At 40.2% G+C, this 24,802-nt stretch overlaps 1 protein-coding gene across 1 annotated transcript in view; it reads right to left on the bottom strand.

Annotated features, from left to right (window-relative positions):
• Window positions 1-2,320: 2,320 nt before the first annotated feature.
• SI (sucrase-isomaltase) overlaps window positions 2,321-24,802 on the bottom strand; it is a 42,233-nt gene continuing 19,751 nt past the window's right edge. The window contains exons 21-47 of the mRNA XM_030954261.1: window positions 24,560-24,648; window positions 23,308-23,357; window positions 21,798-21,968; window positions 21,176-21,325; window positions 19,719-19,925; window positions 18,749-18,903; window positions 17,555-17,723; window positions 16,609-16,705; window positions 16,091-16,203; window positions 15,878-16,003; window positions 15,014-15,142; window positions 14,802-14,909; window positions 14,644-14,706; window positions 14,265-14,396; window positions 13,564-13,648; window positions 12,437-12,575; window positions 10,281-10,414; window positions 9,713-9,747; window positions 9,505-9,621; window positions 8,206-8,354; window positions 7,603-7,687; window positions 7,451-7,507; window positions 6,736-6,860; window positions 6,421-6,509; window positions 5,145-5,194; window positions 3,760-3,924; window positions 2,321-2,383 (exon numbers count right to left, since the gene is read on the bottom strand). Of these exons, the coding sequence (XP_030810121.1) occupies window positions 2,321-2,383; window positions 3,760-3,924; window positions 5,145-5,194; window positions 6,421-6,509; window positions 6,736-6,860; window positions 7,451-7,507; window positions 7,603-7,687; window positions 8,206-8,354; window positions 9,505-9,621; window positions 9,713-9,747; window positions 10,281-10,414; window positions 12,437-12,575; window positions 13,564-13,648; window positions 14,265-14,396; window positions 14,644-14,706; window positions 14,802-14,909; window positions 15,014-15,142; window positions 15,878-16,003; window positions 16,091-16,203; window positions 16,609-16,705; window positions 17,555-17,723; window positions 18,749-18,903; window positions 19,719-19,925; window positions 21,176-21,325; window positions 21,798-21,968; window positions 23,308-23,357; window positions 24,560-24,648 (3,052 nt within the window). The remainder of the gene's footprint in view (window positions 2,384-3,759; window positions 3,925-5,144; window positions 5,195-6,420; window positions 6,510-6,735; window positions 6,861-7,450; window positions 7,508-7,602; window positions 7,688-8,205; window positions 8,355-9,504; window positions 9,622-9,712; window positions 9,748-10,280; window positions 10,415-12,436; window positions 12,576-13,563; window positions 13,649-14,264; window positions 14,397-14,643; window positions 14,707-14,801; window positions 14,910-15,013; window positions 15,143-15,877; window positions 16,004-16,090; window positions 16,204-16,608; window positions 16,706-17,554; window positions 17,724-18,748; window positions 18,904-19,718; window positions 19,926-21,175; window positions 21,326-21,797; window positions 21,969-23,307; window positions 23,358-24,559; window positions 24,649-24,802) is intronic.

The raw sequence follows: 24,802 nt of genomic DNA on the forward strand, positions 1-24,802 counted from the left end.
TGAAAACACCACCAAGCTTGACTGAATCCTTGCAATCACGGGAGATTGGTATTTCCAATGTAGGAAATGTAAAGAGGAACTTCTAACTCTGCATCATTTGTCAAAGGTTTCCTGGTTTAGCTGGAAAAAAACCCTAGAAGTTCCTCAGAGTACAAAATTCACAAAAGTGATTATTTTGGGGGAAGGGGGAAAGAGGAAAGGGAAAGGAAATGGGAAAGGAAAAGGGAAAAAGGAAAGGAAAATCCCCAAAGGTGCCAAACCCTCTCCTTTCCCAGCCCACCACGCTCCAGCTGTGCTGCCAGATGTTGCCATCCAGCTGCTCCTTCCAGCTCCAAGGAAAAATCCAATTACCTGTGCATTTCTGGCAGCTTCATTAGAACAAGCACAGCCAAGTGTGACGTGGTTTTATCTCTTCCATGAGTGGAATTGTAATTCCAGGGGCAATCCTTCAGTGCAGCAGTATCTGCTCCTGTTCTACCACATCCAGTCTCTCCCAAAATTTGGGTCCAGGAGGAGCCTTTTCAGTGCAGGGATCGTTTGGGAACCCTTTGGAATGGGAGCTGATTTTCCATCATTTCCTGCCCACACCAGTTAGTGGTGGCTTCCCTCTAAGCTGTCCCAAGTGGGCATTTCTCTTCAGCTGCTCTCAAACCTCAAGAATTCCAGCAAAGCTCCAAGAGTTCCAGAAAATGAAGCTCAGAAAAAAGATTTGGAATGCAGAACTTTGTCTCAGGGAAGCCTTTGTGCCTTCAGTGAGGATTTTCTGCTGGGATGTACAGCAGGATTGTGTCAAGCTGGGTGTTGTTATTTTACAGGTGCTGGAAAGTCAGAGTATGAGGAGAGTGAGAGTTAAAAAATCCCATCCCAGCACGAGCAGGAAATTGTGGAATTCTGTTGGAAACTCCCCCACTGCTCAGGATGATGGACTTTCATGGGATTTGAAGCTGGGATTTCTCAGCCTGGGTGAGTTCCTCAGGAATTCTTACCCTGGGGACTCAATAAAACCTTCCCTGGGGCTGAAACACAGGATTCATGTGATGTGCTGGGACTCTGAATGCTGGAAAAATGAAAAGAATGAGGTTCCCCAAGTAAATAAGGAAAAAAATCTTTTTATTTGGAAGGGTCTCAAAGCTGAAAGAAAATCCAGTAACAAGGTTCCCCAAATAAATAAGGAAAAACTGGTTTTTTGGAAGCCTTTGGCTATCCCTGATGTTTCCAGTGTCAGATGAGGGTGCAAAATGGGGGGACAATGTGAGAGGGAGTGGGCTGAAGGTTCTGTTCCCCCTCAGCAGCAAAGGGACACATCTGCATCAGCTCTCTGAGAAACAGGGAAGGTTTATGTGTCAAAATATAAAGGATAAAATTACTCCTAAATGAGCATTTTCTTTGCTAACTTCATTACCATAGTGAAATTTCAATAAATTCACCCTCTATAATTGCATTAATCCACCTATGAGATGTTGGTTTTTGAGTTTTGTACCGCAGAATTTTAAAGCAAAGAACAATCCTTGAAATGAATGTAAAGCTCAGTCACTGGAGATTGCCACTACCTCCTGCAGCATTTATTCCCATCAAATTTAATTGTAAATATGTTTTCCCAGTGTCTTTAGTTCATATGCTGCACTCTTGGGATAAAAAGAGGCTTTAATGCGAATTATTATTATGGTAAATACACAATAACAACAACATTTCCTTCAGCGAAATAAACAGAGACCAACATTCATTCATTAACCTTAAAATTTCAGGTTTTATTTTACAACTTCAAGTTAAAACACAGGGAGCACAAATCTGGCTGAAGTCATAAACCCCCCGCCCCCAACTTCAAATTATTTTTTCAAGTATCTGAATATTTTATAGACCAACATCTTGAAACATTATTTCATGCTAAATCAGTCATCTGAAAATATTTGTTTCTACTTTATCTGGCCTTAAATTCTCCATAATAATGACCTGCATGGGTATAATTAAAATTAGGATGGAAGTTAAATATAGGCAAAATTACAGCTTCCAACCCACTTTGGTAACATCTACTGCATCTTTTTTACAAAATTAATCAGATATGAAGTCAGACAGGAATTCCACTCTAAAAAACAGAGTTTTTCCCTTCAGTTCTCTCTCTGAAAGATAAACTTAATCCTCAAGTGGCTCTGCTGGCTCGTGACTGCTTTGTACACAGAACACCTGGCTGTGAACTGAATGTACTGCTGTGTTGGGAAGGGAAAAAAGCATTCCAGGGTGACAAAAAAAGCGCTTTGGAAATTGAAAAGTGGTTTTAAAAATATGGGAAAATGCAGAGTAGTGGCCGATTTTATTTTCCTTCCTAACTCCACTGCAGGGTGTAGTTCTGGCCCAGTTCCAGCTGGAGATTGGTGATTTTCAGGACCTGGGAATAAGACACATAAAATGCACATTTAGTAACTGAGCTCTGAAGATCCACAGCGTTTTCTGTGTTCCAGGGAGAAACTGGCTTCTCATTTTAAACTGCAGGAATTTATTTCCCTTTTTAATTTACATTTGTGTTTATATCACTGCAAACACAGTTTAACCAGCACAGATTTGGGAGTCTGACCATGACTCTCTGATCCCTTCCTTCATCCACGGGCTCTTTTAGAGCTGAGGTTCCTTTTGTTTTAAAAAAAAGGAAATTTTTAAACTAGAAAAACTTGGAATACATTGCCACAGTGCAAATGAATTTTTTTTCCCATCAAAAATTCAACAGCAGAATCTCAGAGCAGGTTTTTCTCCTGTCACATCTCCAAGGTTGCAAGGAAGCAGTTAGGGAACAAAATTCACTGCCAGAAATGGCATTAAATGGTATTAAAGTGCCATTACCTGATGGCAGCCTGTTCCTCTTTCTGAAATATTCTTTATTTTAAATATGGTAAATAGATGTGTATTTTAAATATTGTAAATACATGCATTTTTAAATACAGTAAATATTTTAAATATGCTAATATAAAAATTCTAAATATGCTAAGTATATAGATATTTTAAATATGGTAAACATACAAATATTTAAATATGGTAAATATTTTAGATATGGTAAATATACAACTATTTAAAATATGGTAAGTAAAATATTTTAAATATGCTAACTATATAAATATTTTAAATAGGCCAATATAAAATTTTTAAATGTGCTAAATATATATGTTTAAAATGTGGTAAGTAAAAATATTTTTAATTTGGTAAATATATAAATATTTTAAATACATAATATATAAATATTTTAAATAGTACAAAAATTTAAATCTAAATATATATGTTAAAATATGGTAAATAAAATATTTTTATGAATATACTATAATTTTAAATATCTAAATATATAAATATTTTAAATAGGCTATTATAAAAATTTTAAATATGCTAAATATATATGTTCAAAATATGGTAAGTAAAAATATATTAAGTGTAAATATATATGTTATTATACAAAAATATGGTAAGTAAAATATTTTAAATATGCTAAATATATAAAAATTTTAATATAAATTATAGTGATACATATATATATTTAAATATATATATTTATATATATAGTGATAAATATATATATATTTAAATATAGTAAGTAGAAATATTTTGGTAAATTTGGTAAATATATAAATATTTTTTAAAGGCTAATAAAAAAATTTAATGTACTAAATATATATATATTTTAAATATGGTAAGAAAAAATGTTTTAAATATTTTAAATCTCCAGAGATTAAAATATTTTAACACAAGTGCAGGTCTTCAACCCTTCAAGCAGCATCTCACCTTGTTGCTGTAGTCAATCTGGTGGTTTGATGGGATTGCTGCCCCGTTCTGTGTCACTGTCACCTTGGTGACACTGCTGGGCACCCCCAGGACCCTGATCTCAGTGAACATGAGGTTGTTTGGGTCCGTGTAGTTCTTATGTGTAACTGTGATCTCCAGAACGTTCTGGAAGGAAGAAGGAAAGGCGAATATCAGAGGTTGGGGTTAGGCTGGTACAAATCCAGAGCAGCTGCCCCTGGGTCCCTGGAGCAGCTGGGACAGTGGAAGGTGTCCCTGCCATGGAATGAGATGGCTTTTGTGTCCTTCCCAACCCAAACTATTTTCTAATTCTGTGAAATCCACTTCAGCTTTTCATTTGCTATCCTCACCCCAGGTTTTTTTGTTTTTTTTTTTTTCCAATTTTTTATTTCCTAACACCTGTGTGTTGCTATTTATTTTTCAGATACTGAAAGCTTTTCTCCACTTTATTAACATGGCCAAACCCTGGGCTCTGCTGTGCTTTAATTGCCACTCAGCTGTGAAGAACAAGAAATTCTCAACCCCTGGCTGGGCGGCAAGAGCTGCAGGACAAAGCCCTCCTTCCCTGCCCTGTGGCACCTTCCAGGTGCCCTGAGAGCTGCTCCAGCCTCTTCTCCTCTCCTGCTTTTCCCCTCCCAGAACAGTTCCTGCCTCCCCATGCCCTCCCTTAGCACTCACAGCTCCCCCTCATTCAGTTACTGCGATTTTAAGTGGGTTTTGGATTTCTTTAGGATGTGCCCAAAAGTGCTGTGACATAATTCCATGTGTTTGGTGCTCAGAGGGTGAGTGTTTCTCACTGTTGGTTGATTCAAGACCTCTTTAATTAGGCTTTTCCTTAGGAGGTTTTTGTAAGAGCAGGGAAAGGTGCTTTTATTTTATAATCTCCTTACAACTGCAAATATTGAGCGTTAGCAAAACAAACTCCCTTCCTTAGCAATTAACACCCTTTTATTTGACAAAGACAGAATTAGATGAGAGGAAAGAACAGTGTGGATAAAATTAGAAGACATTGTGGCACACTGGAAAATAATGAAATAAGAAAGTGTGTTTTCTCCTACTATAGAAAGAGCTTTTCTTTTAAGCCAAAAGTCCCTGTAATTAGAGCCTAATTTATTTCCAGATATTCCACTGGTTATGGAAATGAAATCTGACAATTGTGCTTAACAATACTCTTCAGATTCTCTCCTAAATTCATTCTTAACACAATTTAATCACATTTCTTGCAGCCTAATCATCTGTGAGCACAATTTAGTGTAAGGTTGGGATACATAGACATTAGGAAGACCCAAATTAAAATACCCATAGTTAAAAATACAAAAAAAATCACCTGAAGTGGCTATTAAATAAATATGAGCTAATGTGATTACCTGCTTAGCAGTAAATGATGTCAGCAGGTAAACACCATCTTCATATGCATCTGTTAAAAAGAAAGAATGAAAGAAATTTAATAAAATGTCTTTTGCTGGCCACCTTATTTAATACATTATCAAAATTTCTGTCCACAGACAGCTTACAAATACAAGGGATGTATTTATATGTAAATAAAGAGAAGTTGTGCATTTCCAGGAGATGAATGCTATTAGACATATATCAAAGACAAATACTTTCAGTGTATATAAAGCCGAAATGAGGATAAAAGTAGAACTTTTTAGGGGTAGGATATAAAAGCAGGCAAAGAAACAGCACTAGGGAGATCAGGGGAGCTTAGATGAGGAGAAAAATGTTTGTTTGAAACATTGAAGGAATGGAGAGTCATTTCCCACATCCCCCTCCATTGCCAGGTGACAATTCCAGGTGACACCTGACGGGTGCTGCCTCTCTGAGGCCCCTGCTGGTGTTTCCCCAGTGCTGTGGTTCAGCTGTCACTGCCCTCAGAGCAGTGCTGATCCCTGTCCTGCCTTCCCACACTCCTGGCAGTGCCACCCTGGGAGATGCCCCACTCAAATTCCATTTACCACCAGCTTTCCCTAAATGTGGCTGTCCTTTCTGGATTCCAGTGCTGGCCGAGGGTGTGAAGCACCTCCAGATCCACCTCCAGCCTCCTGCAAACTCCCCCCAGGTCCCCATGCAAGGCACATTTCCTGCATTCCTGGTGGGAATCTCACTGTTGTTACAAGGGTAGTGCTCTCTGGGTGGGGAGGAGAAATGCCAGCTCAGTGTCTCTTACCAGCAGACAATTTAAATTTAGCCACGTTGAGGAGATCAGTGAGAGCTCTCACATGATCTGTGGTTATGGTTCCCACAGGTTTGAGGAGGAATCTTTGTTACCTGCCTTTCCTCAGGCCCAGGGCATGAGGAAATTATACAGCAAATTTATACAGCAAATTAATTCTGTAAATCACAGCGTGGTGTGGCTTCTGTCAGGAAGGATCATGTTTCTGTAATGTTGGTCTGCAGGTTTCATTTCAGTTTTGCCTCTGAAGGTGAGTTCAGATCTGTGCCCCAGAAACGGCCTTGGCCAAGTCCACCCCTTCCACCCCAGAGTTCGTTCCCTCTCTCCCCAGTTCACATCCTTGGGTTTGGTTTTTTCTGCTTGAATTGGGGCTTTGAATATCCCCAGGGATGGAGCCTCACTTGGCAGTATCCAACCATTTTCACAGGAAGAAAGAAGGGTTTTAGGGAGGGAAGAAGGGCTGGCCATACCGATGCGAACCCCATCGTCCCAGTAAAGGTGTCCTGCTGCGAGCTGAGCATCATCCAGGGCCACCGTGAGTCCCATCGGGTTCTTCCGGCTGTGCAAAACACAATTTCCTCTCAATTCCCTCAGCTGGTCACATTCCATATTCCCCAAATGGTAATTCCTTTCCAGAAAAGTCGTGAACCACCCAACTCACCTCCCATAGCCATCTTCCCGTCCCATACTACTAAACAGCATTAGGAAAAAAAACAAAAAAAAAAAAAAACCACAAAAAACCACCAAAAAGACAAATTACATTTAAAATTTTCACTTCTTCCTACCTGTAAGCAGTTGTTCTAGCAGGTGCTTGCCAAGGCAGGATGTATCCACCTCGGATGTGCAGGTTGATGTGCTCCAAAGGAGCTGACAGATTTTGGAATTGTTTCCTAAAGCCAGTATCTGAGTTCTATGGACAAAAAAAAATGAATTTTTACAGGGTTTTCCTTCAGAACAAAATGTAATATTTCTCTAGAGAGGTTAATTAGGAGTTGTTACTACAGGAGTAACTATTAATAAGAGAAACCCTGAAATTTTGGGTCTATAAAAGGCTGGCCTGACCATGGGTGATGGCAAAGAGGCCAAGCAGGTGAAACACAAACCTGTGATTAATGAAGGGAGTTTTGATCCTGCTCTTCCTATTTCCAAATCTTTTATTATTTTCCAAGAAAAATTATGCAGCTAAACCTGTTTTTTTCTTTCTTCATTAGAGAATTCCATTACAAAAACCTTCTGTGTATCATTTGAGGGTTACAAAAAGTGAAAAGAATTGTAAATTAAAGGTATTAACTTCGCCTTTTCATTTATCATAACTCTGGTCGTGTTATTATACATTATTATAAAGGAATCGAGGATTTTTATAATTTTTTTTTATGTTTCTGAGAACTTATATTAAATGCAAATTAGGCAGGAGAATGTTCCCACCTCCCTGCCATGCTCAGCACTGTGAAAAGACAGAAAATCCAAGTTTTAAAATAAAATTTTTTTAGGATGACTTACTGTGTGGTAATCATACCAGCGGGCATCGGGGAAGTAAGCGTTCACAGTCCGATCATTCTGCAGTTAAACACACAAATTTTAGGCACCTCAAATAAAAACAAGTGAAGCTCAGTTGAACTGCCTTTCAGTAATGAATAAGCTTAAGAGCTCACCTCTTTCATCACAGGGCTGATGAGCAGGGCAGGACCCCAGAGGAACTGCTTGTCGATGTCCCACGTGTTCTTATCTCCCACAAACCTGCCAGGAGCAGACAGCCAGAGCTGAGCTTTCCCAAAAAGTTCCTCCTTTAACACCCTTCTGGCAGTAATTTCACCTACTCTTTCTTGGATCTGTTTCCTCATTATTGCTGTTAATATTTCAGAGATCAATTAACAGCTCCACAAAGATCCTGATGTGACACTCATTAGAGAAATGCAACTTAGTGCTTAGCTTTAAGGGTTTGGTCCATTTCTCTGCTTTTGCTTTTCAAGTACATTGGGACAACAAAACTCTAAAAGTCTTGCACTTATTATATACAGTAATTAAATCTTGGACAGACTGGGACAGACTTTTTAATTTGAGCCACTGTTTTCTGAGCTTCTTCGTAAAAAGCAAATTGCTACATGCAAAAACTCAGTTTTTCCCAGCCAAGACTTGGTGTTTTTTAATTGTAGGGGGAAATGCTGTAACAAAGAGACAACTCTGTTGTTAGGGGGTCACAACTGGAGGAGTTTTATGGGAATTCTTGGTGGGGAGAGCAGGGCAATTGCACTCACTCGTGGAGAACGGGGCGGATCACGGTGCTGCCCTGGGCGTGGGCGTCGTGCAGCAAGGTGTAGAGGTAAGGTAACAGGGTGTATCTTATGGTCAGTACATCCCTGGACATCTGTACAAATTTTTCATCCCAGGAAGCAGGATCTTGCCTCTGAAAGAGAGTGTTGTTAGAGAAGCTGGGTTGGACTGTGTGAGAAAGCTAAAAAAAGCAAGTCAACACAGCAAAACAAACCAAGGAAATTTCCTCTCTGAAGCAGAGCATCTTCATTTGTTTATTCTTCGCCTCAGGAGCAAGTGAAAACTGTGGCTGTCACTGTCAGCCCCAGGAGGGGAAGTAGAAAGAGGAAAGCTGATAAAAACCCAGGAGAAACAGTAAAAATGTTTAATGCAAAGTGTCCCCAAGGTGTGACACGTCCCAGGGCACATCACCCAGGAGCCCGAGGCACCAAGGACTGCTGTCAGGAGAGCCTCAAGTCTTTATTAAATGTAGGAACAATACTTTGGCAAATTGGGTAGGGCTGGAAGCACCACGATAACCCTGAATCTGCATTTTGAAGCTTTCAGGGCCCGTGGAAGGTGTGTGCTGTGAGATAAAGCAGCTGCCTTTGAAAAGGAGACTTTAATCCATTAGATATTTGCCATCTGAATAGCTCCACTCTGCTGGACCTGAAGCTTTCCCTGCAACACAAGTGCTGTTTCCCTTTTTTTCATTTTCCCAGTTATCTTGTTTTACAGCTTTCTCCACTCCACTCCTTAGCCTACATTTAGGCAATTATTTCCCTTTCCTTTCAGCAGAAATACAATATCTGATGGTGGCAAACAGGCAGAGCACACAAATTCCTGAGTCTCACTCCAGCATCTTATTACACTGCCCCATTTTCTCATTTGTTCTATAATCATGGGCAATTAGGGCTGAGAGCACCGAGGTCAGTTGCCATAAAATCTCCATTTTAGCCCCGCTGTAGCTCATTGAAATCCAAATGGCACAGAGGGGAAAATATGCAGAGTTTGATTCAGTGAAAGCAAAGTTAGAAGGGGCTTCCTTCAAGTGTCCAAATCCCAGAGCAGCCCCTCTGTGGGCACAAAACCTCCCAGGTGATGGGGAGGCTCACAGCAGAGCCAGCATAGAAATAATGACAATTTTAATTTGAGAAAGAGCCAAAAGTGTTCTGTTTTTCTGCATTTGACTCGGAATGTTTTGGTTTTTTTTGAGCCAGGGCAGTTGTGCGTTGTTCTGTCTGGTTTTGCCTTTGTGTTGCAAAGGCCCAGCTGCTATGAACTATTAAAAAATTGCAACTCACCCGTGTTCCTTTCTCGTTGTGATTCCTGGAATATGGGTAAAAGGCACCCAGCTGCATCCAGCGGACACACAACTCATACTGTGAGTCTTTGAAGAAGCCACAGATATCAGCTCCCGTCTGAAATTTTCAGAATAACCCAAATGGAAAACTGTATTATCATGTACAACATCACGGTAATTAAATAGAAGTTAATAACTCATTAGCTTACATAAGATATTCCAAAGAGACTGAACTCCATCATGCCTGAAAAGAGAAATAAATTGGAGTTACTCGCTGGGGTTTTTTTTTTATTTTATGGTTACATAGACAGTGTTTATTACACTACTGATTTAGAAGAGAAAAACCAAATCCAAGCCCCACAATTTCTCTAATGTGTTGTGTTTTCCTGCTACAGAAGGAGACTGGATGTGGGTGGACAGGAGCAAATTAAAAAAAAAGAGTGGCAGGACACAGGGCATGGAAGGGCCTGATCCCAAGGGAATTCAAGGAGTTCCCAGCACCTGGTACAGGAGGAAGTAAGAAGAAAAACTGAAAAAGGAATTGACCACAAATTCTGGTTGCTGAACAATTATTTTCAGCTAAAAATCACAGGAATACAACAAGCCAGGAGGCGAAGGAGAAGCAAAGCCAGGCTGGATAATGCTTGGAGGAGCCTGGCGTGTGCACAGTGTCCCTGCCAGGGCAGAACTGGATTTAGGGCTTTAAGGTCCCTCCCAACCCAACCCATTCCGTGATTGGGTGCTCCCAGGCATGCAGCCCCTTTCCCTGGCACGTACCAATAATGGATTTGTGCAGCTGGTCCCAGGCTGCCGTGTTGTCCCCCAGCCAGTGTCCCACCCATCTCCCGCTGCTGGGGTACGTGGAGCGGCTGATGATGATCCCGCGCTCCTTGGTGGCGCCTCGCAGAGCCCTGCATTGGGAACAGGCACAGAAACGGCTCACAGGAGAAACACTGCACCAGAATTTACTGCACGAGAGCCTCCAGAAAGAAATGTTTGAGTTTGTGCTATCCTAGTGAAGGGCTGCCTCATAAACATCCAGTCCGTTTGTGCTTTTTATGGCAATTCTGCACGATCCAGACACAATCCCAGCAAAGCTGGCCAACCTGCAGCTGCAAAGAGAACTGGCAAACGTGAGGGATTAAAAAGGAGTTTTCCAGCTCAGGCTAACTCCTCTTTGGGAAAATAGGAATGTGGCAAAAGTTTTCTAAGCCCATTTTCTAGGTGCTCCATAATGTGTGCGAGGGCACGTCATTCCTTTCTTAAAGTACCCCAAAAGTTGAAGCAGCAGTTGGAAATAATTTAGCAAAAATCAAACCAAAAGGCTCACAAGAGTGAAAACAGAGGTAGCAGGAATATTGGACTTCTCAGGATAAGCTTAGTCGACTAAAAGGTGCTGAAATAAAAAAAAAAAGTGTCAGGGACTTTTCGTTCCTCCTGAAAGACCAAGGTGACAGGATATCAATATGAATATTAGTCAGAAAATCACCCTGATTAAGTCCCACTGCTCTCCAGTGTGAGAGCCCCATAATTGCCTAAACTGCTGCTTTAATAAGGCACTTATTTGCTTATTTTTCTATAGGATTTGCAGCTTTAGTGACACCATAATTACAGCAAAGATACACGAGTCACTTAAATTACCACAGCAATTAAACCAGACTAATGTGCCATAATTATTTCCTCCAAGACAAACTTTCCTAGGATCCTTTATTCCTTTATAACATATTGTCCAACACTTTAATTCTCTGCTTGCTTTCCCTGTGTCAGTAATGCTTTGGAGGTGGCAGCCAAAATTCCAAAATGAAGACAGCAAATGTCATGTGTAGAACTGCTCAGGGATGAGCAGGACCTGAGTGTTCAGTGCCTGGAGCCTCAGGCCTGCAGCTCTGTAGCTCTATCAATGAAAAATAATTATTCAGGTCTCAAAGGCTGCATTTACCTCCACACAGTTCCTGTATTCACTAATAGGGACTCTGGCTACGCAAAAACCTCATTACAACAGAACAGCATCGAGGCAATATCCCAAAGTTCCTGTGTCTAATGGATGGAGGACTGAAATGACACCAGGTTACATAAAATACTGATGTTTGCTTCTCAGTTAGTCTTTTGTGAGTTTTGTGTGCAAATAATCTTTCTGTTTGGGTGGTTAAGTATCAAAATAAATTATTGCATTTCTTCAGTTTCACAAGTACCCCTTCAGTTACTGCCAAAAAATAAATTTGGGACTGAAATATATGAGTGTATATATATATATTTTGTAGATAACATTTGCTATAAATTTCCAGTGCGAGACTATCTTTGTGAGAAGTGAGATTTACTGTAGTGATTTCTGTTGCAGCGCCTCACAAAACAGAGGAAAACAGTTCATGTTTAAAACACAGAAACGATGGTGATATTCCTTTTCCTATCAAGTTCTTGTCTACTCCACTGGGTGTGCACAACAAGGTCTTGGCAGGGGTGGCTCCAGTGAGAAACTTCTGGAGCTGCCTTGTTTCTGACAGAGCCAAGAGGGACCTGCCCCAGGCCGAGCCCATCACTGAGTGACTTTGGGATAACAGGAATAAGAAAGGGAAAATGCAGCTCCCAACAGCAACAGGAGCTGTTCAAACTTCAGGCCCAAAGCATGAACAACGCGAGAACAGGAGGGCGGGCAAGCAAGCATGGAGGATGAAACTTCATAATTTGAAGCTGTTAACTGGACAGCTAACTCCTATATGCAATTGGACTAAAACTTATAAATTGTGAGATCTCATGACCAAACCCTCTTTTGCTCCCATCTTGGAGCCATCCAGGCAGAGCCACGACTGTGGCCTTTGAGGGCACTTCAATAAATATCCACTTTTATTCCTCCTAACTCCATCTAGCCTCTGTTCCCGCTCCTTGAGGCATCAGAACATATCGTGGAGGCAGCATGGGACATGCAAAGCACTTACTCCAGGCTGGGTCTGGCTTGGGACCATCCATAAAGGCTGTGGACATCGTAGTGTCTGGCTGGGGTCCCGTCTGGCAGGTAGTGTAGACCTTCCATGCAGGGAGTTTTGTGGATTAATCCTGTTGACCTATATCCCAAATCTTGTGGAGAGGGAAGAAATATATTTATTATTATTAATAATCATGTATTAATCATTTGAGTTACTCTTTCTTAATTTTCATAATCTGTTAGGCACATTCAGTCTCTTTATACTGTCATTTATTAATAATTAGAAAAATAGCATTTTCAAAATGGAATATTTACAATATTCCTATGCAGGTGTCTGAGCCTGTCACTTATTTATTTATAATTATAAAAATAGCATTTTCAAAATGGAATATTTACAATATTCCTATGCAAGTATCAGAGCCTGTGAATGTTTTAATAGTTCAGTTACAGATGCTCTTACTACAGAGGCTCAAAGAATAAACAGAGTATATCAGAAAATATTTCAAATCTTTTTGAATGCTGTCACACTAATCACATAAACAGAAAAATGGATGTGGTGGGGGTATGATCTGTGTATCTGAATATTAATTTCCTGGAAATTCCTGAGAAACCACTCATGAAACCTGAATACAACAGAAAGCAGCGAGAGTATGCTAATAAACCATTAATAAATAATTCCTAATTAGTACTACTTTACACCAGTACTTCAGGAAAGCCGAGCTAAGAAAGCGAAGCGTTTCAAGCATTTGACTGCTCACATAAATGGTAATGAGAGGAGACACGTGGATATTTTCTAAATATTTAATTAATTGCATTATTCATCTGAGAAAAGTGCAAAACCAGAGAGCTCAATTCTCTGGCATGCCTCAAGCAAAGCACTTAGACACAAAATTGGGACCAAAATCCATATGCAGTGAGGAGCTGGAAAGAACTTTTTTTTACAAAGTGCTGCCCAGCTCCTGCTGAAGTACCTGGGCTTGCAGTGTGCCCATAATCTCAGGAATAAAGGGCCACATTCAGTGAGGATCTGTGGGTTTATAAATCCATCTTTATTTCAGCTTTTATGCCCCATGTACCAGATAAGAATTTATTTGGGAACCAGAAAAACCTAAAACTCTTGTAAGGAGGAATCAGACTTACGAGGCATGTAGGGGGGATAATTCAGGAGGTCGTTCTTACAGCCACCCATGGCACCATTCATAAAAGCTGCTGGTTCATTCATGTCCTAAAAGCAGAGTAAAACCCCTTAAGTTTGCTACAGAACACCATAAATTCTGAATTACACACAAGCAGCGTCGCAGGGTTCCTCAGGAGCCTCAGCTGGAAATCCCATGTTCCATAAAGGGGCTGACAAAAAGGCAGGAAAAGGACTTTCCATGAGGGCATGGAGTGACAGAAAAAGGGGGATGGTTTTGAACTGAAGGAGGGCAAGATTAGATGGGATTTTGGGAAGGAATTGTTCCCTGTGAGGGTGGGCAGGCCCTGGCACAGGTGCCCAGAGCAGCTGGGGCTGCCCCTGGATCCCTGCAGTGCCCAAGGCCAGGCTGGGCATTGGGGCTTGGAGCACCTGGGACAGTGGGAAGTGTCCCTGCCATGGCAATGAGCGGGAATAGAAGATTTTTAAGATCTCTTCCAACCCAGACTGTTCTGTGACTCAGCAATTCTTTGTTTCAAGGGAACAACCTCCAAGACTGTCAAGTCCAACATTTCCTTAATGGGAATTTAACACTGGATACTTCTGCCACAGCAGTGCAGATACTGCGAATCAGAAATCTGGGCCCTCTCCAGCAGTGTCGGGCAGAGAAAAACAACCCAGAAATCAGATGCATCTCCACACTTACAGTCCACAGCCCATCAAACTTGAGGCTTTTTGAGGCGTTGGGATTGTTGTAGACCTCCAGGATTTCCCTTTTGTACCACTCCACCGTGGAATTGCGGAAGAAGTCTGGGAAAGCACAATGGGATACGTAGTTCTGTAAAAACAAAAGGAAAACAAGACAGATGAGGGGACTGAATGTCAGTTAAAACTCAGTTAAAACTCTGGAACTTAAAAATAAATGACAAAAATAATAGCTTGTTCACTAATTTTATGGGGTTTTAGGAAGGGTTAACCAGTTTCTGCAACTTATTCCTGCCATGAGATTTATCAATGATTTTGCTGCTATTTTAATTGATTAATGTCTATATTTGAGTCTAGAACCAAACCATGTCAGTATTTACCTCTACTTGGTCTTCATGAGGCAGTGACTCATTGATTTGGACATTGGGAAGAAACGACCAGACCTGATGGGACAAAGAATATTTTAAATAATCAAGCCACACTAAATACAAACTGAGCATCAACAAAACACAGTTAAATACTCATCCCTGGACAGTACCTTGGAATATAAAATTTCTTTGGTGTCAGGCCATTGTACAAAGATATTATTTTCCACACCTCTGGTGAAGGCAGGATAATCGGTTTCATTCCCAGAAATGGCTGGATCCTACAAATAGAAACACTTTTACCCTTGGGCTCAAAACTTACATTGAATATATTCTCCATTTTGTGATGCTGCATTTGAATTTAAAAATGATATTCCAAACTGACCAGGATAATGATAAATCTCATTCCGTCTGCTTTGATTTTGTTGATCAGAGCTGGTAATCCTTCAAAACGTGGGGAGAGGGTGAAGTCCAGGTTCCTGTCCATGTAGTCAATATCTACATATTGGACATCCTGCAGTTGAAAAAAAAAAAACAACAAACAGTTCATTTTAAATTATTTTCTCCTCTTTTTTGCCAAATACTGAAAATTGGCCAAAATAAGTAAAATATGGAACTTCCAATGTGTAAAATTGGAAGCAGTGGTAACTTCAGGCTGAAGTTGTTAAATTAATATTACACAATCTATAAGCAAAATAAACGTTTCACTGCTGCATCTAAATTGATGGGAGAAATTGATACAAAATATAGAAAAAAATTGATTTGTCTGTACATATGTACACAGAAACTGCGCCTATATTTCCATAGCTATAAGGAAACAATGGGAATAGCTGTTCTCTATTGAAACATTGATATTATTATATTTAAAATGAATCCACATTCAAATTATAGCCTGATTTTGTTAGGTCTAGGTGCTATTCCTACTACCCTGACAACAACCTGGGCCAAATCACAGTTGACTTGACACAGAGCATTATGGCAATGAGATTATTTTGCTTCATTTTTCTCCCTGCTGGTTTTTCTTAATCACTGCTCCTTCCTGTCATATTTTGGTGTGAAGAGTTAAGAAAATTAAGCAGCTTTTAACACAACCCAGAGTCCGTGGCACAAAACCTGCTCTTCTCTACCGCATCGGGGGTGTTTTTGGTGGGTTACTGCTTTAGTGTTTAAATGCATTTAGTCGATGCTATGAAGCCAAAAGCTCAAATTATTTGTTATTTGCTCCCAAAGTTATTTGCTCCCAACGTACGTGGGGAATCTGAGCCGCCTTCATTTCCTCCACGACCTGGGCGACCTCGGAGTCGTTGGCGTATCCGTAGCGGCACAGCTGGAATCCCAGGGACCAGTAGGGTGGCATGACTGGGCGCCCAATCAGCTGGAGAGAGGAAAGGATGCTCGTGATGGGGAGAGGGAAGAGAAACCAACCTGACCCACCAAGGCCCAGCAGCAGCCAGGCTCCTACCTGGGTGTACTCCTGAACCACCATCTCGGGGGTCGGGCCCAGCACCATGTAGAAGTCGAGGATTCCCCCGATGGTGCGGTAGGTCAGGGCAGGGGTGGGCTGGAAGGTCACATCTGGAAGTGGAGAGAGGGAAGGGAGAAAAGGAGGCCTGGATTTGCCGCCGGTGCAAAACGCTGACTGCAAAAATGGAGCGCATGGAGGAGGACGGGGAGAGACAATTTACAAAGGTCTGGAGGGACCAGACAAGGGGGATGGCTTCCAAGTGGCAGAGAGGAGGCTTAGGTGGGATATTGGGAAGAAATTGTTCCCTGTGAGGGGGGTGAGGCCCTGAGGTTGCCCAGAGAAGCTGTGGCTGTCCCTGGATCCCTGGCAGTGCCCAAGGCCAGGTTGGACAGGGCTTGGAGCAGCCTGGGACAGTTGAATGTGTCCCTGCAGGGGGGTGGAACAGGATGAGCTTCATGTCCCTTCCAACCCAGACCATTCCATGATTATATGACATAAAATGAAGGTTTTCTTACCCATTGCATTGCTGTTGAGCAAGAGAACTCCGTGGGCATTGCCATCTTCTTCAAGAGCCATATAAAATGGATGAAAACCATAGGAATTCAACTTGTACTGCAAACAAAATAAAATATATTTTACTGGAAAAACATTGCAAACATTTGCTTATTAACATTTAGTAATAAATTTCATAAAAGATGAGACAATTGCCAAACATAGCAAATAAACTTTAAATTTATGCACCTAAACCCTCCCTAACCACAAAACAGACCTGCAGAAGGTCACTTGGAGCTTCACAATTTGTCAGGCTTGTCTAGGCTGCTCAGGCAGGCAGGAAAACAAAGGTATTGCTGCACTTAAATTTCACTAATGAGAAGGTGATTCCTCAGGACAAGCCTTTCCCTTCTTTGCAAACAGAACCAGGTGTCTGCGTGCTCAGGAGGTGCTGGTGACATTATATTTAATTTTCTCAAAATGTGTTCAGCCTGAACTGGAAGTTAGAGATATAATTAGCTGCTGCTATTTCATTGGCCATTCCCTGATAATTGGAAATTTGCTATCTTGTAGGAAATGAGACAAATAAACAGAGATAAGATTTCTGCTTTACCTGTGCAAGTACAAAATTAATCCCCAAGCAACAGGAATTGTTCTGACTCATGTCTAATTTTCAAAACAATGAGGAGAGGAGAATAAAAAAAGGAGGAATGTGCTGCTGCTCCTAAGCCATCTGTCACCTTCCAACATCTGACTGAGGGCCTGAGCTCCTCACATTGTTCTTGCAGGTCACAAATAATGGGTTTACAGTTGACCTTTGCCATGGAGATCTAAAATTGTGAACTCGGATAAATATGCTCAGAGCCAATGACCAGTACCAGCAGACATCCACTGGATTTTAAAGCTGTGCCCAACAGTTCTGCACTCATTGGTTCAGAAATGACATTTTCTTCTTCTTTGCCCACTTACAGTTGGAGGCTGGTCCCTGGTGAACATTCCCCAGGTGTGCCAGCTCATGTTGTGACGGAAGGAGGGGTGCTCTGCCTCTCCAAACCCATAGATGTACTGGGATGCCAAGCGGGTGGAAATCTGGATGAACATGTCACTGAAGGTGAAGGTGGGCAGGGCTGAATTCCAGCTGAAGTGGGAAGAGGAAAGGGAAAATTAGAATAGACCATCCTCGGGGCTGTGTTTCTGGCAGACAATTCCTTTTGAGCCACTCTTTTTCTCTGGAGATCTCACTCTTCAGTAGAAGTGGGTTAAAACTGTTGTGGTTATCAAAAAAACTTATAGGACATGAAATGGGGGTGTGCAAGAATTGCTGAAGAGTTTAGGGACACCAAATCCTCTGTGCCTCAGAGAAGAATAGCACACAGGCATCGTGCAGAGCAAGTTGTGTCATATTTTGGAAATTTAGAGGGAGAATATGTTTCAGTACACTGCAATCCTATTTTCCTCCCAGACAGAGCACTGGCACCACATGGAATATAGCAAACAAAATGCTTTTTACAGTTCACTGAGCTTTCTGTGCAGATTACACTGGACTTGCATTCACAGGTCACATTTATTATAAATCAGCATCTTTCCAGTTAGAAATCAAACTGCAGCCTGGTGGGCTCTGCCAGAGAATTTCATTGTTCCAGGAGCTTCAATTGCAGGTTGAATTATTATTCTGGTTGGCAAAGAAAACCCAACTCACAATTAAGTTTTGAGCACTTAAAAAACTTAAATAAAATTAGTTTTTTGAATAAAAAAACCACACTCAACTGTTCTCTATTTTCTAACTCTGACTTAATCAAGGAAAAATTAAGCTCCTGCCAGATTCATTTGTTGTGTCACCACAACCAATCTCGAGTTAGTTGGGACACCACTTGCTTTTATTGTTTTCCCTAACCATTCCCCAAAACTGACCCAAACAGCCAATGCTTAATGAGCTGTGGTCAGGCCAATCCTTACTGAGTGCTGTGGTAACCTAAGGAATATTTTAGGAACTGCAGAAAATCCTTTTGCCTCCCAGAAACTCGGGGAGCGCACAAGGAACAGCCTTCAGAGCCACACTTCAGCGTGTTCTTCACTCCAGCACGTGCACAGGGAGAGGGTTTGGCATGAAAAAAGCCACCAAAACCGTGTGGCACAAAATCCCAGAGGGTGGCAGTGGCTTACATGACAGTCCCCGTGCTCTTGCGGCGCACTTGGATCCCGAAGGGTTTGATCTGGAGCGAGACGTCGTAGAGCCGCTCCTGGCTCGAGCTCGTGGGGGAGCTGGGCAGGTTCAGGGGCACAGGGACCTCGTACCGTGGGTTTTGGTAATCATAGATCTGTGAAGAAAAATCAGTTTCTTTAAACAAGTCAGTCGTTTCAAAATCTAGATCAGATTCAGATTTCGAACACCTGCTGTGGTGAGTATTTTCTTTCGAATGCATATTCTTGATCTTTCACAGGATTTTGCTGGGGAAAAAAGAATCCCAATCAACGAAACAAAGACTTGTTTTGGATCATGAATGGCTTGTCTAATTATCTACATGAATTTAAAGTATATACTTATATTTAGAATATAGGTGTATACACTTCGTTGTATATACTTTGTACATAGGTGTAAATACTTTGCAAGAGTGATAAATAATTTTCTAGCTCTTCTTTCACTCAACTTTTAGGATTATTTTTCAGGTTTTCTGTATTTTGAAAGCTGATAGAAGTTTAGTTTTTGATGTCTGACCACTTAGCTCAATATTGTTAAACACATGGCAATAAATTACAGTCGAACAACAGTGCATGGACAATTTTAGAATAGAAGTGCAATGGTGGATGTAAAAATAAACTGTAGAGTCATGAGAGCACTTACAGATAAATTTACCTGCATATTAACAAAATACTTTCAGTTTCAAAGTTCCTGTTTGACATTACACACATACACTGCCATTATATCTTTGATTCATGTAATTTCTTTGTAAAATTGAGCTCTAGGACTCTAGGACAAAAAAAATGATGCAAGCTAAGAGCAATAATAATTTCTTAGAAGGAGAGGCATATTTACACAAGGCTGCTTCTGTCTGTGAAATATATAAATTTGGCCATAAAAAGCCCTTTGAATTTCCATAAATAAAACATTTGAGGAGTTCTGGGCTGGCTTTACCTTAAACTGCAGCATGTTGTTGAGATGATATTTCACCTCCAGGCGCAGGGTGCTGATGGGGGCAGTGTAAGCCTCGTTAGCCCTGACCCTGGAGTCATCCAGGCTGAGGGTGGCTACAATTCCAGTGGAGGAATACTCAACATTCTCTATGAAGTAAGGAGTGCTGGAGCTGTAGTAGCAGGAAGGAATATCTGGATTTGATGTTTCCTGGTGCAAACAGAAAGGAGTGTCAGGTTAGCAAATCAGCTGGATTTTTTATTAGGTGTTAGCATGGAACCCTGTTTTTAATCAGATCTGTATCAAATGTGGAACTGGGGGGAAAATGAATGGAATCCTGAATAAAGAAACAATACAGAACAATCTCTACGCTGACTCAGGTGTAATGAAGCTATCCAGTGAAGGCTGCACAAATAGCTCAGTCAGGAAACTGAATCCTCATGTAATTAAGAAGCATTTAATTTCCCCATCTCTGTGATCTTCAGATCAATCCCTCAACATGGTTTAATCTTGGCTTGTGGGAATTCCTAAACTTCGTCCCTTTTAATCCCATTTCTCTCTGGCCACCTTCAAGGAGATGTGCCCAAAACCCATTTCATACTCGGGCACCATCAGAGCAGATCTTTCACTGGCTTTATTCACACAAATTATCCTTAATATAACCAGTGAAAATTACATCCTACTCATCTGAGATCTGACGTTTGCAAATGTCCAAAATTACAAAAAATCCCTTTAGTAGTGCAACAAAACCAGAACAGCTCATCAACTGCTTCAGCAGGTGCTGGTGCAGGAGCAGCCAGCACTGAATTTTGGATTTAATTCCTATAGGAATGGCCCAAAATGGGCATTTTAGATTTAGAAGAACAGGCAGTAATTTACTTGGAGGCACGCTCTTAAGTTCAACCCTGCCAGACCTTGTTGCTCCCATATGTTTATTAATAATTAATATTTTAATACATAAAACCATGTGTAAAACAACTTCGTGTTGAAGTAGCTCCTTGATGCAGATATAAACAAGCTTACAAATGAATCAAGATTTTTGTGGAATTCAAAGATTCCCTGTCAAACTGAGATCCAGAGGAATTAATTTGACTTAAAATGTCCCTTAGTGACCCAAAGGTGACACAAAGGGCTGAGCCTTGCAGGCCATGGTGCCACCGAGGCAGAAGGGGCAGCTGAAGATGCTCTTCTGATTTTTAATTACCTCTAATATTATTTCTGTTCATCTTTCAAAAGATACCTCATTTTTCCTCAACTCCTGATACCATGTGGTAGAATTTAAATGGTTGTCAGCTACTGAGGAAAATAAAATCCATCAGTACAGTCCAGCTGAGGCCCATTTTATTTAAACCTGACAAATCTCCCAGACCACTTTTATTCTGTAACAACCACAAAGGAAAGCCCTTTTTTTCTGAATTTTTTTTTTTTTGTCTAATTAGTTTAGAGAAATAATGACTTACTTCCCAGGAACAGCCAAGTTGTTGACATTTTTCTTTTGTTGGGTTAGGGCCAGGATGACAATCAAATCTTTCATTGACATTCATATTTTGACTCCATTGGATTGTGTAAGATTTTCCCAGTTCAAGCTGAAGTCCTTTTATAACAGCAACCTTATAAATATGAAACAATAAACAGTTATTAAATGTTCCATCCCATCCAGCCTTCCTTCAGTCAGAAAAGGTGCTGGTCCTTAAGTATAATATAATTAAAAACTGAAAATTCACAAAATCCCATCCTGTAAGATTTGAGACAGTCTCACTTTTACAAACACACAAAACTGATATTTTTACAGATAAAATCTGAAGAATTAAGACTCTAAAAAAATGGAGTTAATGCCACAGCTTCCTTGGAAGCAAACAGGAATAAATACATGAAATAAGCTGTCTGCTGCACTGCAAGAATAACTTAGATGCACTTTTATAGAGCACAGCGGAATGCAATTGTACTTTTATTCTGTAATAAAATTCACATTGTATTTCATTGAAACAACATTGGCACTGAGTACTGTCCTTTGCAATATATAAAATAAAGTTGATGCAATTTTAAATATGTTTACTTTCCATTTCCCTGTTACTGCTTTACCTTTGTTACAGGATCATAGGTGATATTAGGGATATAATCCTGCGCAACATTGTTCTGAGACACAGAAACCGATGTAATTCCCTGAGACAATCCCAATATCTTGATTTCCTCAAATTTCAGATTGTTTGGATCAGCGTAATTGCTGTGTGTAGCAGTCATTTGTAGAGCATTCTGAAAAATAATACAGTGGTCACATTCTTCTAAAAATCTGCCAAAAGTCCTCATGATTTAACTTTTTTTTTAACGATGATTTTCACATTGTAGCATAAATAAACCAATATCTTTTTCCATACATATTAATTATTGCTCTGCTTGTTGTTATCACAATAAAGCTTTTCTACCGTGTATAAACTAATATTCAGAGTTGTGTTTCAGCTTTTTTTCCTTGCTTGGGAAGTAAAGAAAGGCTGGGGTGGGTCTGTGATAGGGCAGATAAACTCCAGACTTGCTGGCTTCCAACATCCAAAGGTTCTCACTTCTCTTGTTATAAAAATACCACTTATATATAAAAATACCACTTCTGTATAAAAATACCACTTGCTATTCTGTGCCATTAGTTATTTTTTAGATGGAGAGCCCAAGCAGAGGAAGGGCAGCGTGGCTGCGACACGTGTGTGGAACTTCCCTATTGCCCTCCCTGGGAACCTTGAGGTTAATTGTTAATTCAAATGTCATCACAGTCAAGCCATGATTTGGCTGCTGGGGTTTCAAACTCCAACAGCAACCAAGGTGTCTTATCTACAAACGATTCTTTGATTAGTTATGATTAATAAAATTACTAATTCATGTGCTTCACTCATGTTCCTCTGCATTCCCTCACTTAGTTTATGTTCTTTCATCATGGCAAAGGAATGAATACCTTTACCCAAGATTAATGTTGTTATTATTATTATTATTATCATTGTACAGATAATGTGTTACATAATTATTACATTATTACATAATATGTTATTGGCAATCCTTGTTTTGTGATAGTTACTGTCAATATTAGATAGAAACACTATCGGACTCCACCCTGATGTCCATGAACCCTGCAAAGGCACTTTCAGCTGAAAATAACACAATAAAACTTAATCCCAATGTAACTTCTGAGAGTTCAGGAAAGGTGTGGGTCTCCCTCACTCTTTGGAGACATTCAGATGTATTTTCATAGTATAAAAATACATATTTTTTACAGTGCCACTATTTTGAGAATCACAAACACTCCATACTCGTCCTTTTTGACTCTGCTTTAAATGCCTCTTATGATTTAGACTTCTCTTTTTCAGTGAATATTGCTGCTGAGTTTATTACGTGGAAGGAAATAGGAGTTATTTAGATATTTCTATTAAATAGGAGAAAAAAACACAACAGATTTCATCTCAGTTAAATGGGAGTATTTTGAGCATGATTCCTCTTGGCTTTGGCAAATGTTTTGTTTTCCAGCAAATCTTACAGGAGAATAAAGAGACAAAAAGAATGCTCTTAAAAGATACTGGATAAAAATCAGAAATTAAAATCAAATACTTACGTTGGAAACTTTAAACTCATAGTAAATGTAGGCTTTATTGTCAATTGTACCTAAAAGGTAAGGAAAGATGTTACAGTTTGTGTGCAGAAAAGAACAAAATTAAAGTATGGCTGTGACACTGCTAGAGACCAAAAAAACTGTTAATTGTCAGTTCTGCATTCAAAGCTGCACTAAGCAACTCAAATATTTACTAATGTTTCTTTGAGGAACTGAAATGTCTCTTTTTCCTTTGGTCAGTCTCCCAGGAGGCCTAATTTTTTCCACAAAACTTCAGTGAAATCAGCTCTTCTAAAATGTAGTGGTTTTTTTTATTGTACCGTTATTTCTTCTTAGTTTGTCTTAAATATAAAAGTTTTGATCAAAACTAATCCTTTAATGTAATCTAAATAAGGGTTCTTCATACAAAAATAATGGTGATGATGATAATAATGATAAATGCCATGGAATCATAAGAGAGGAAATAATTCATGACCAGGAAAAATAAATACAAAGCGTGGTGAAAGTCACTTTTTTTTCCCACCACATACAAAAAGACAAATCCTGCCATCACAAGCAAATTGCAAATGGTTCCCCCTGTAAAACTGCGACCTGTAAGTTTTGGGCAGGCCATAAAATGATGAAATGTTTTATTGCTCTGTTTGGCAGCAGCAGGGAGGGCAGTAATGGCTTTGTTATTTTAGGCCAGAGGAGCACATGGAGCTGTCACCCCCATGCACAGCAGCCACCCAAGGCCTGCTGGATTTATGGCAGCAATAATCAGCTGAATCACTGCTCTATTTCTTAAAAGCAGCCCCAGCTTTTACTGAATTCCCAAAAGCAGAGGCTTGGGAGTTTTCTTGGGAGGTACTATTGGTACAGGCCACAAGGAAAAGGAGTTGTCCAAGTGGAATGTATAAAGTTTTCCAATCCTGATGTTCAGATACCTCCCTGGATGGGCCGTGCTTTGCCTAAATCCCATGGGAAAACCCCATCCTGTCACCCCCTGACAATCTAAAGATTTCTCCTGAAAACCAGAGGTTTGACCTTAGATAGAGCCTTGTGTCTTTTTTTTAACTTCTGCAGAATTAAGTCGTGACTTCAATCCTACATTAATAACAGTCACAGTTTTCTGCTTCAAAGTGATGAAAACCATTTGATTTATGAGCAAGTAGCAGCAGCGTGTTACAATATCTTCTTTTCAGCAGGAACATTGAAATTTGAGCGCATTAGATCTTTGTTAACCGTATTTATTTCACTGTTGGTGGCTGCTCACCTGTGGATTCTCCATCATCCCAGAACAAATCCCCAGAAGCTTCATTGTTGGTATCCAGGGCAATTATGAGTCCCAGTGGATTCTTGCGGCTGTGGAAAGAGATTTATGTGTGTAACAAACATCTGAACATTCTTGGTGCATCCTGCATGTTCATGCAAGAGTGAAACACCCAACAGGGTCACAAATCCTTGGAGAATTGCCTTAATTAAGTTTAATCCTTGGTTTCCTTTCATTTTCGTGCAA

This window comes from Camarhynchus parvulus, chromosome 9 (genome assembly GCF_901933205.1).
Source record: "Camarhynchus parvulus chromosome 9, STF_HiC, whole genome shotgun sequence".
NCBI lineage: Eukaryota > Metazoa > Chordata > Aves > Passeriformes > Thraupidae > Camarhynchus > Camarhynchus parvulus.